General features: G+C 37.1%; 1 protein-coding gene across 1 annotated transcript; it reads right to left on the reverse strand.

Annotated features, from left to right (window-relative positions):
* Positions 1–1,122: 1,122 nt before the first annotated feature.
* LOC135752368 (uncharacterized) lies at positions 1,123–7,890 on the reverse strand. Its single transcript, XM_073814533.1, has 2 exons — positions 7,475–7,890; positions 1,123–3,296 (listed from the first exon to the last, which is right to left on the reverse strand). Exons 1-2 carry the CDS (start codon positions 7,746–7,748, stop codon positions 2,464–2,466), a joined length of 1,107 nt encoding a protein of 368 aa, XP_073670634.1. The 5' UTR covers positions 7,749–7,890; the 3' UTR covers positions 1,123–2,463.
* Positions 7,891–13,115: the final 5,225 nt, after the last annotated feature.

Below are 13,115 nucleotides of genomic sequence, written 5' to 3' on the forward strand. Positions count from 1 at the left end.
GCCTGACGCGCACCTCACAAAATTTGTAACAGCGCGTCGGCTCTACGCGGACCGTAAGCGCTGTGATTGGTCCACCAGAACCCCTCCCGTCAGGTAAAAAAACTGCGTCATAGGTATTTCCGTTTGAGACGGTGAAAACAAAGATGAGCCAAGTTGAGGAGTGATTTAACTCAAACTGCAACATAAGTCGCTGTTTATTTACTTCCATCATTCCTGGTCTTCTCAAATTATACACAACAAGTTGCTATTTCTTCTTCGTTTGTGGGTTAACTTGCTTAGCTTCTTCTTCTCTGACGACTTCTGCTGCTACTGTGGTTACACGCGTGATTACTGCCAACCAGCGGTTTCGCGTGTGTTTGCACGTCGACGCGGACGGCGACGCACAAGTATAAATGAAAACCGACGCGGAACCTACGCCGTCGCTGCTACGCCGTAGGACCTACGCACGACTATAAATCGCCCTTTAGAAATTTTGTGAGGTGCGCGTCAGGCTACGCAGAGCTACGCACAGGCCACGGATAGCCTACGCCGTAGCTACGCCGTAGGACCTACGCACGACTATAAATCGCCCTTAAACACTGTCATTCATTCATTACACAAGGTTAACCTCTTAGCACATAGGCTATTTTGGGGATTTCCAAATGGATATGGCCTACCCAATTTCAAAAGCTTCCCATACCCTGATGCAGAGGTGGATATATACAAAAGTTTGGTATCATTTAACAGGAAACCCGTTGAAATTACACAAAACACTGTTGAAAGTGCTAAAAATTATTGTTTCCTAGCAAACACAGAACGTTCCCCCAAAGTTATTTTTGGAAACCAAATAAGAACTTTTTGGGATTGTTCCCTGCAGGTTATTTTTAGGTTTCATTTTGTAAGAAAACGTTCCCAGAACATTCCCTGTATGCTATTTTTAGTTTTATTTTATTACCTAGAGAGAATGTTCCCAGAACGTTCCCTGTAGTTTTTTTTTTTAAATAAAAAGAATACACTTTAATAATGGATGATGGTAAAGCTTCCACGGCAGCGCAGTGAATGCCCATTGCTCCTTGTGTGTTCACTACTGCTGCTATCCCTACGAATTTTTGAAGAAATTAAGTGAAACATCTTTAAGTCCATTGTATTCCTTTATTAGTGCGTAAGTCTAATGTGCACGCTCCACTGCAGCACACGCTTCTCTTCTCCGCTCCCCCAGCATGCCCTTGCAAACTCTCGTCACACACAGTTGTTTATTTTACCTCAGAGACAAACATAATTTTGACAATTTCTTTACTTTCTTCATCATTTAGTAACTTAAATATAATAGAACAAATATTATTAACTAGCAAACAAAACATCAAGGATCAAGAGTCCAACTAAAACAAACACTAACCACCATAATAGGTACCTAAAATGAAACAAAACATCAACATCAAAACCTTATAAGTGAATTGTGTTTGTTTTAACAATATTTTTAGACAGAAATAATGTTTTTTTAACAGTTTTAAAATAACAAAATGGAATATTTCTCTATCATTTACCTATAAGCAAAAAAGTAATTATAGGAAACATTGTGTGAACATTAAAACAGGACATTGTCATAACGTTTGAATATGGTAGAATGTAACATTCCTCTAACATTGAGACAAACCAGAAACGTTCTTAGAATGTCAAGACAACTGGACACTTTTAATGTTGGCAAAATGTTTTTGAGAATGTTGGAAAACGTTCAAAGAACATTCTTAGAACTTTTTTTGTTAGCTGGGAGGTGTAGTAAATATTTACCATAACTGTTTAAATCATGTTTTCTGCGTATTCCCACAACACTATTTATTTTCTACCGGTTTGCTATTGAAACTGACGTCTCCCACAAAAAAGGGAAATACGTCACATCACTTACTTCTGCATTCGAAAATAAGGTGGATACATTCATGCAGATTTTGTTTGGATTTTTGTAGAGACAGACCCTTTTATGTGTTATTAATTGAACATTAATTATGGTTTCATTATGAACATTAATTATGGTTTCATTATGTGGTCTGAAACTGACATCCAATTTTAGGCTAAATTTGGACTAAACCAGATGGACAAAACAAAGACCAATATTCAATGTTTATTTTTGTGCTAAATGAAGGCCATGACGGGCTGACTTGATTTAGCCCAAAAAACACAGCCTAAATCATGACTTGTGCTGGGTGGGACATGATAATTCAAAATCAATTTAACTAAATCAATCAGCAGAAATGGCAATAATACGAAACAATTCAAAGTCCAATTCAAGCAATATAATAAATTGATCAATCCTACAAAAACCCTTATTAGTAAACAATGAGAGAGTTTAAAAATGTTCTCTGGCAATGAGAACTACACTAATGTCAATGTAAAGTCATTCATAGAAATCAATTGTTTTTGTTCTAGTGTGTTATCACGTCAAACATTTGCACCGAAAATACACGGTCAGTGTTTAAAGACTTCATGACACTATGATGATTTCAGTGTATTTTGTTCTTCAGTATTTTTCTTCTGATGATGCTTAAGACTTCCAGAATGAGCAAATCTCTCTCCACAGATCGAGCAGATATAAGGTTTCTCTCCAGTGTGAACTCTCTGATGGGATTTTAATTGACCTGACTGAGTAAATGTCTTCTCACAATGAGAACATTTGTAAGGTTTTTCACCAGTATGAAGTCTCTGATGAACTCTAAAAGAATTTAAATTAGTGAAGCTCATTCCACACTGAGAGCATTGGTAAGGTTTCTCGCCAGTGTGAAGTCTCTCATGGGATTTTAAGTGACCTGACTGAGTAAACGTCTTCTCACAATGAGAGCATTTGTAAGGTTTTTCTCCAGTGTGAATTCTCTGATGGGCTTTTAAGGAAGCTGATTGAGAAAACGTCTTCTCACACTGAGAGCATTTATACGGTTTTTGTCCTGTATGAATTCTTTGGTGAATCACTAAATATTTACATTGATTAAATCTCTTCCCACAAACACTACAGTGATGAGGTTTCTCTCCAGTGTGAAGTCTCTCATGGACTATCAGATGAGATTTATGACGGAAATGTTTTGGAAATTGAAAGGGTTTCTCTTCAGAGTGAATATTCTGGTGTGATTTTAATAACCTTGCATTCCTAAAGGTTTTTCCACATTCACGGCACTGATACGGTCTCTCATTGGCGTGTTTCTTTAGATGATGTTTCTGTTCTCTGTGGTGTCTCTTTAAATGTCTCTGTGAGCTCAATGTCTCTCCACCGGTGATGCAGGAAAGAGTCGAGGACGTTATCTCTCCATCCAAACATAATTCACTCTTTACATCTGAAATAAACATGAAACAATTAAATTCACTTTAATTTACACAAAGAATAATGAATTTAGATTCTGTTATCTTTTTCTATATTCACACACAGGGACAGAAGACAGTCGCTAGTCCTGTTATTACAGCTGGGTCATTGCACATCAAATAAAACACATTTTGGAAACATACGCAGCATTGTTCATTGTTTGTTTATGTTTTGTTTGTTAATGCATATAACGTTTACTTATACAACCTTATTGCAAAGTGTTGCTTGTTGCGTTATATGGTGACACTTCTAAAATGACAAAAAGCATTTTTTTGTGTCTCTTTTTTTAAAGCCTACCTGCCTGTTGCTCAAGAAGATATCATAATGTCCTTTTAGATTTTTGTCCCATTTTTCCTAATGTTTTGGTCTTTTGGTTGAGTTTGTGACTTTTATAAAACAGGTACTCAAATGACAGTTAACCGACTAATCAGATAAAACCATAAATATTTACTCAATTAGATGTTTCCCTTGTTATAGCTAAATAAGGCATTAAATTAGGGTATTCACATGTAAAGGGACAGGGATTACACTAGTCCTAGACTAAAAATCTTTAAATCTTAAAAAAGCTGTCCAAACTAAAAACAACTTGCACTAACATATCTTAAAATACATCAGTACTCTTTTTTCTGCCTCAAAATGCACACAAGTAATGTTTTAAGTAAGGCATGTTTGTTAAAACTAGTTATAACTAGTTTTCATAATTAAACTATCGGTAGGCCTATTCCTGGTTTAAGCTAATCCCTGGCTGGGAAACCGACCCCTAAATGTCAAAATATAAATAAACAATAAAAAGTGTCTTCAGTAGGGGTGTGACAATATCAGATTAATGTCTCGCGAGATTAATTATGTCACAAGATTTCTCGTGGAGGTGAAACGTCGTCTCCTGATATCAGCATAAAGTTGAGTTTTTGGCAAAACCTTTTACAGTGCATGCATTATATTCTGTCTTTTACTGCATGTGCTTTTTTGTTTGGGTTTCCAATAATGTTTGTTTGGGAACTCATATAAACTTTAACTTTACTTTACTTAAAAGTGTTTTAGCAGATTAAACCCTCACTCAAGAGTTTACAGCATAATTTAAAGGTGCAGTGTGTAATTTTTAGAAGGATCTTTTGACAGAAATGCATAATAATATACAAAACTATAATATCAGGGGTGTATAAAGACCTTTTATAATGAATCGTTATGTGTTTATTGCCTTAGAACGAGACCTTTTTATCTACATACACAGAGGGTCCCCTTACATGGAAGTTGCCATTTTGTGCTGCCATTTTTCTACAGAAGCCCTTAACGGACAAATTTTTTACTAAGTTGTCTCCGACGATGACATGTTTGTCCAGTGGCGGCTACCGTAGTTTGTGGACCAAGCCATTGGTTGCAATTTGCAACCTCACCACTAGATGTCACTAAGTGACCATAAAGTGACCAAATACATATATACGTATATTAGTATATTATATTAGTGCAACCAAACGCAACAACCAGACATTTTGATGCTGAGAAACCGTTTTGATAAACTTTCTGAGTTGCTAACACGTTAGAACCACTGGGAAATAACACCACTTCTGTTGCCAAAATGCGCGTGGAGGCTATTTGATTAAGTGAGCTGTAAAAGGGTCTATTGCATCGTCATTATTATGTAATTTTTCAAGGTTATTGCCCTTTCCTATTCATATATTGTATCATTGAGGATTTCTTAAAAAGTGTAAAAATCTCATCTTGTTTTCGTGAACCCAATCCCATGTCTCGTTGAGTAAGCGCCGTAGGCTGTGCATTGCTCTGCGTAGCCTGACGTTAGGGATGCAACGATTATAGATTTTGATGGTACGGTTATAGTCTGATAAATAATCACGGTTGTACGGTTATTATGGATTTCAGTTTGTGTATTTTTTCTGTAATTCTTGGACAAATGATAATAATAACAGCCTAGGAGGCTTTGACTTAAACAGTATAGGTGCCTTTTGAAACCTGTAGGCTATTTATTTGAATGATCTTTTGAATAAATGTAATTTTATATTTGGACTGAATAAATGTATATTATTTTGATTTGTTTGAAATATTAGTAAAAATGATAAGAGCCTCTCAAAACGAATAATAACACAGGGTCATCCTGGACTGGGTTCTGCGAGTCATTTTGGACTGGCATCATTAACCTGTTAACTCATGCTATTAATTCTTAAATCATTAACGAGTTAAAATAATTCAACGTTATTAAATGCAGTCAGACCACCAGGAGCCCCGCCCGGATTTGATCCGCGAGGAGGAGGAGGTTTTTAATGCTGCACAGACCGATTGGAGTGTGGCTCTTTCACGCACCCGTGCAGGCACGCACGCCAGATGCACGAACAACCAAGAGACGTGTCACACGCACATATTCTTTTGAACACGGAGCTTTGTCATACAGTGCGCTAACGAGCATGTCGCATGCCGCACGCGCCTCTTGGTGGTTCGTGGATCTGGTTTGTGTGTGTGTGCGTGAAACAAAAACACGCAGTGTAGCGGAGGCTTTACGGTTACTTAACCGTGAAAATTTAAAGCGCAGTTAATAGTGAAACCGGTTAATCGCTGCATCCCTACCTGACGTGCACCTTGCCAAAATTGTAATAGCGTATCCGCTCTACGCAAAAAGCAAGCACTGTGATTGGTCCACTAGAACCCCTCCCGTCAGGAGGATGATTTGTATGCGTATCTTGAAACAGTGCAAAACTATATTTGTGCAATGTGCGCATGTCAAATGATTAAATCTGATTTAAAGCTTGTGACATATAAATGCGTGCACCAATCCGATCACATTATTAAGTGTTCATGTAAACGCTATGATAGGATTTATCAATCGGAAGAATTTTATTCCAATGGAGGCAAAATGTGTCCATGTAAACGTAGCTACTGTTTAACACGCTAATGTTCCAAGAATGTTCTGGGAACCAAAAATTGTTAGCTGGGTTTGCGCTTGAGCTTCCAAAGTTACCAGAAGTCATTAATTTATAATGAAGCTGGCTTTTCTCAGCTGCACGGAGCGTCAAATCCATTGGCATCGCGTTTTGGGCGAACAGAGCGTCAATCAGAAAGTTAAAAGAAGCTTTTTGACTTTTTTGACAAGCGCCCTTGAACGGGCGGCCTGAGCTTCTTTGGAAGCTCAAGTCTGCGACGGTGTGAACGTACAATAATCCTTGGCGACTGGATGTGGCGTGTCCAGTCACGCGACAAAATTGGGAAATGTTTTACTTTATGCAAATTATGAGCGACATTCGAGAGCAACTACCAATGAGAACGAAGCAGGGGAGTTCATGTCATCTGTCTCTCGACAGTTACTGGAGTGAACGTTACTCATACCCGACAAAGTCGCTTATAATGTGAATGTACATTTAAACAAGCTGGTCGCACGGAGAGAAGAACATGCAGCTAGTGATGGGCGATTTCGAATCTTTTGTTTCGAATCATTGGTTCGGAGCTTGTTTCAAACTGGCCAAAGTCACGTGATTTTAACAAACGAGGCTTCATTACATCATAACAGTTTCGAACATCCGACGATTCAGCACTAAGGGGAGTTGATCACAAATGACCAGTGTAGGTGAACTCGGGTCAGTTTTATTATAAAAGTTCATAAAATATTCATCCTTCTGACTAATAACACTACCATTTTGTCTACTTTTTGTCTAGACAGATTTAATGACAAAAATTTGCATAATTAAAAAGAGAGTTTGTTGATTTGTTTGCCATAAATAAAACTAAAATCACAAAATACATTTTAATTATGTCTTAATTAAAATAAATAATACATTTTTCTTAAAAACATATTTTTGTAATAAGTGTAAAATGTTTGGACAGATCTTTCTGCTTTTACACTATTTTCCCCAGCAGGTATCGCCAGCGTATATGGTGTTTCGAATGCTTCGAAAATCTGAAGCAATTTGCGAACCAATTGGTTCAATTGATTCGAAGCTTCGAAAAGCATCGTTTCTCCCATACATGCAGCTCGCGTTAAGCGGACGCGTGTCCGCGCTGTCCTAAAGTGGTGCGGTAGCATGTGACGTCACAGACCACTAATCAATAAGAAAATTGGCAGCCCTACAAAATCAGTTTAACAGTAACAATTTGGGCCCAAACGTTAAGGGATTTAAAATGGTACAAATAATAATTGAGGAGACATACCTGACGGAATAAAATCATGACAATCACTGTCTTTGTCTTTATATTCATCTGCTGTAGGTTCAGTCTTTATTTCTGTAGGTTCAGTTTTAATCTTCATCATGAGGTTCCTGAAGTCGATGAGTTTGACTGAACACATCTTGAGTTTGGTCTGCAGGATCTGCTGCTGTTCTCCAGCGTTCCAGACAGAATCCAGAGACTCTGTGGAGGTTTGATCAGTAGATTCCTCATCCTGTAAGCCCTGATCAGTTCCTGATTTACAACACATCACATCCATCTCATCATCAACACTAAAATACACAGAGACAAGACTCTGTTTACACTCAATAAAACACTCAAGAGAGAAAAACACGGAGGATACACAAACACATCACACGCGAGCTCTTTCTTTCTTTCTTTAGTGGGTTTATCGGCGGACTAAAGAGCTGCAGAGCGCCTCCTGCTGTACTGGAGAGAGAAGACACGCAAAACTTTATTCATTACACAAGAAGGTTGATGTTTCTTCATGGTGTGGTAATGATTGCAATAATGCTGATTTTTAATCAAGTGTAAAGTTTAGAAAATAATATTGGTACTCTTATTTTGTATTCTCCTTCACTGATGAATTCTTAATGAGGTGCAATCATAATGGTAATTTAAGACTGTTGCTGTTTAGACACCAAACTACTTTGCTTATGTTTATAGATGCTCTTAAAACAAAATCCCTTAAACAGATACATTTCACTTACACGTGTAGGCCTACTGAATTGCACTAATACACAGGGTGCGATTTGTGAAAAAAACAGAGGGGGGGATGTTTTCATAGGCGTCGATTTCGGCGACGGTGGGCACCCACCATATTTCGTCATGAGTTATTTTGTACCCACCACTAGTTTTTACTTTTTTGACTGTTTTCAGTGGTTATGAAGAGCAATATGAAAGAGAAATTTGGTAATCGTCTGACCTAACAAAAATCCATTATAATATTATTATTATTTTTTTATATATTTCTAATTAAAATATTTCTAATATTCAGAAATGCGCTCTCCGCTCACGAGCTCTGATCGGAACAAACCCGAACCTCACTGTCTGCTGAACTTGCGCAGAAACATCAAAATATAACCAGCTTTTTAAAATGGTTTTAAAACTAAACATTTAGACTATTTTAGCACAAATTATGAGCTTATTGACGATTTTTTATAATTCTTGACATAATGCGTCTCTGTCCACAGCACATTTCAAAACATTTTAATTCATAAAAATAAATAATGAGAACATGAACTCATCACTGCATTTGGAATTGTAAAATCTTTTTTCTTATTAACTCATGAAGCAGCCTAACGCAATATTTTTATTCTAATAGCTTATCTTTCCCCACACATATGAACTGTGATCATGCACAACGAAAAAACGCGTAAGAATTAAATCTTGAATAGCAAAACTGTATGGCACAATGTAGTGTCAACTTAAACATAAATATGAACAATGGATTGATTGCAAAGTTAAACCATTACAGTAGAAACAGTTTTACTGCTGCTTTTAAAGTAATAATATTAACTTTACACCGCAATGCGGAGCTACAGTGAAATGATAGAAAAGACAGATGCATTATGTGTTAGTCACTTAGCCTCATTTGCGCAAACTGGACGCGCCCTCGCCTCGCTAAACGCCTCATCTGCGTGTAACTTCGGCCATTCTCAGTGGTGTGACTGGGACACTAACTCTGCTTGTCATCATAAACAGATTATCAGATTGTGATGTTTATTCTCGCTTTATTAATATGCGGATGAATATGCTGCCTTCCACCGTTTCGACACACAGCTCCATAACCATCTCGCATGTGTTGATAGGCTACTCGTGAGGTGTAACCGGGTCTGTAACCAATCAGATAGCGCCGTGGGCGGGACATTGAGCAAGTCTGCAGATTGGTGAATACAGAGAGGCTGCGCGCGGCAGCTGTATCAGAGCCAGCCAAAGCAGCGCATTTTAAAACAAAATTGACTTTAATCAAACCACGGATCAGTGATAAGTTTTGTGATCCGTCTCGCCACTAGTGTAGTAGCACTGATCACTTTGAGGGGGGGATAAATTTATCCCCACCGGGGATACAAATAATTAAGCAGAGGCAGGGATACATTGACCAGAAAGGGGGAAATCCCACGCATCCCCCCCGGCAAATCGCACCCTGAATACAGGGCTTAAAGAATACAGAGAGTTAAATAAGAGGTCATTGTTATTTGCAAGGTAGTTTATCAGTGTTAGCCAAATTAAGTGTTTACATAATTTTGTCCAGTGCCTGTATAAAGTAAATAAAAACCCAGGACTAGACCTTAGGGCATTTAAATTGTTTTTACAAACATACCTTAAAAAAATTAATGGTGTGAATCTTGACACAAAACAATAACATTGTGTCAATTATTTTTTTTCTATCAATCAATTTTCTATCCTGATTTTGACTCTAAATATTGCAGGTATGAGAAGCTTTCAAACACAATCTGAGTTAAACACAAATAACTGAAAATCCTTTTCCCAACAGATGCCCTGATAAACTGTGGCGTAGAGGAAAACCAAGAAAAAATGTCTTTGTCCCAAACTTTACAGAGTGCACTGCATAAACTAAATATAAGGTTGTTTACATTATATGCACTTACACGACAATTGCTGAAAAAACACTTAATACCTGCAGTTGGGACCGCCCCATTAAAACAAAATCCAGCCTTAAACTCTGCTTGATACAACTAGTTAAGAGTTTCTCAGACCTCATAATAAACAAAGTCCCCACCAGCCTTGTTAAAAAAGTGGACCACCAGCATTTTTGTGATTTTCACAAAAGTTTCACTAAATACCTTCCAGGAAATTGTTCTTCTATAAATATATAAACATACAAGCAATAAACAAACAAACAAAACGGGGAATAAACGTTGTGCAGGACTTTAAATTGTGGTTTAAAGAAGGGCTTTCATTTTGATATATTTTTGACTTTTTCATACTTTTCCTATTATTTCCTATTGTTTTAAGAGTAAGTAGGCCATATTACTTTAGTGCTGTAGTTGATTGATTGATTGATTAAAACAGTACACAAAAGACAGTAATCCAAAAGGATAACATGCTAAAGTAAAAATGCTTATTTCCAGCAACAGTCCAGACTAAAAACATACAATATGAAATAGAAGATAAAACATCATAACAAACCAAACTAAAAAACATAAAAAAATGCTATAAAGACTCTCCAATTTATCAATAACTATTCAACTTGTCCCATAAATGTTTTTTTGACCTGTATTTTAAAAATTCCTCGCGATGAGTTTTGTAGCAGTAGGCAAACTATTCCATGCCATGATACAAAAAAATAAATAATTTTTAATTGCATTTGTAGCTCTAGGAACTAGCAAAAGCGAATGCTGGCCCTAGTATTATAGCCATGCTTCGTATGGACCATGTGTACGTTAGAGCACAAATATTTGGGGGCATGACCATTAACATGTTAAACATATGGTTCAACTAGGTTGTTTTAAGTTGTTTAGATGTACATGTAGTAGACCAGCTCTTGTAAACTCCTCCCTACCTATATGAGTACGGGAGGGTACTTTTGATAGGTATCGAATGACATGAGCAAGATCTACATGGCATTGAATCAAAGTTAATACCAATAATTTCTTTACAGAGAACTCAAAAAGCTTTGTCTTACAATATAAAAACTTTTACTTACACACACATTTGGCTAAAACCTTGGCTGCAATGGCTACACCTTTAAGTGATTGATCCAATGTCAAACCCAAATATGTAACACTTGATTTGGATACAATTTCAAACCCATTACACATCAACTTTAAAGTATTTAATTTTCCCAGTTTCCTTTTTGTAGCAAACAAGATTGAGTCTTGCCCAGATGCAAAGAGAGCTTATTGTCTACCAGCCACTGGCTAACAGTCGCGAGCTCTATACCGAGTATTTTCAATGTCTTTTACATTACACCCTGGGACAAGTAAAAAGAATAATCAGTGTATAAATGCAGTTTGCACCTTACCGCAGCTGATATGTAATTTATACCAAAAATAATAAGGGCCCCAGGATCGAACTTTGGGGCATCCCACATGTTATACTCTGTGTGTCAGAGAGGGTCCCCTTAACATCACAGACTTGGGTCCTGTTTGTTAAAAAAGAAGTGAACCATATGAGCACTGAGTTACTAAAACCCATGCACTTTAATTTAGAAATCAGAATCAAAAGAAACACCATGCAATTTATTGACCAAACTGGCAGCAATGGTAGTAAAATAATGGTTAAAATGGCAATCAGCCGCTTATCAAAACACATCTCATCTTTAATAATAAGCCCTGCTTTACCAGACTTTGATTTTGTCTTTGCTGTTGATATCATATCATTGAGAAGTTTCCACAGCTTTTTAGGCTTTTTTACATTTGCAGCAATGGAATCATTATAAAATCCTGACGTAGCTTGCTGTACCTTGCAACTAACTTGATTTCTAAGATAAGCATAAGATTTATAATCCGCTGGGAGTTTAGACTTTTTAAACTTTCTAAAACAACTATTACGTTGTCTGATCATGTCAACAATTTCAGATGTCATCCAACTATGCTTAATTATTGTCTCCCTCATTGGAGCGACTTCATCAAGAGCTGATATAAAACGCTGTTCCCAAGACTTATAGACATCATTACATTCGAACACATCAGGCCAGTCTCTCTCAGACAGCCTTTGGGTTGTATAATGTAATTGTTGCAGTCATCCAGCTTTATCATGCCATTTGAAGCCCTTTGAAATGCAATATCTGTAAGTGAGTTTGCTTAAATTTGTTTTGTGAGCATTATGAGTACTTTATTGCTGTGTTACTTGTTATAGCATTCAGTTAAGCATGTTTCGAACCATGTTTCGAAGCCTCAAAGAGGGTGTCGAAAACAGTGCCATCTTTTGGTTAATAAAACATATAGCACTTGCTTCTGGAAGAAGATCTGTCAATAAAGCAACAAGCTGATGAAATTCATAATACCGCCCCCTTTATCTGCACTATCCAACCACAGCACTGCCATTTAGTGCAGAGAGAAAGAGAGAGAGAGAAAATAATTGACAGCACAATTGCGTTTCAATTACAACAAACCACCATCATTGTGATCAGTGTTTGCATTTCATCAGCTCATTTGCATTTAAAAGGGGCAATGGCATGAAAATGAGACTTTTTCCATGTTTAAGTGCTTTAATTGGGTCCCCAGAGCTTCTTTCAGCCTAGAAAATGTGAAAAAGATCAACCCAGTAACTTAGTTTTGGTAAACCATTCTCTACAAGCACATACAAAAACAGGTTGTTGAAATTTGGCCCTCTTTATGATGTCATAAGGAGCTCTTATTATAATAATACCGCCCCCTTAATCTGCACTATCCAATCACAGCACTTCCATATAGTGCAGAGAAAAAGAGAGAGAGAAAAAAAATTGACAGCACAATTGAGTTTCAATTGCAACAAACCACCATCATTGTGATCAGTGTTTGCACTTCATCAGCTCATTTGCATTTTAAAGGACACAACCAAAATGGCACATTTTTGCACCCACCAACAAAGTGTCAATTTTAACATGTTATAATAAATGATCTATATGGTATTTTGAGCTAAAACTTCACATATGTGCTCTGGGAACACCAAAGATTTA

Source organism: Paramisgurnus dabryanus, chromosome 4 (assembly GCF_030506205.2).
Source record: "Paramisgurnus dabryanus chromosome 4, PD_genome_1.1, whole genome shotgun sequence".
Classification (NCBI taxonomy): Eukaryota; Metazoa; Chordata; class Actinopteri; order Cypriniformes; family Cobitidae; genus Paramisgurnus; species Paramisgurnus dabryanus.

Coding starts and splice junctions, on each gene's coding strand:
- LOC135752368 (XM_073814533.1), bottom strand. CDS start 7,748: ATGGATGTGATGTGTTGTAAATCAGGAACTGATCAGGGCTTACAGGAT. Junction 3,297..7,474: donor TCATGATTTTATTCCGTCAG/GTATGTCTCCTC, acceptor TGTTTATTTCAG/ATGTAAAGAGTGAATTATGT.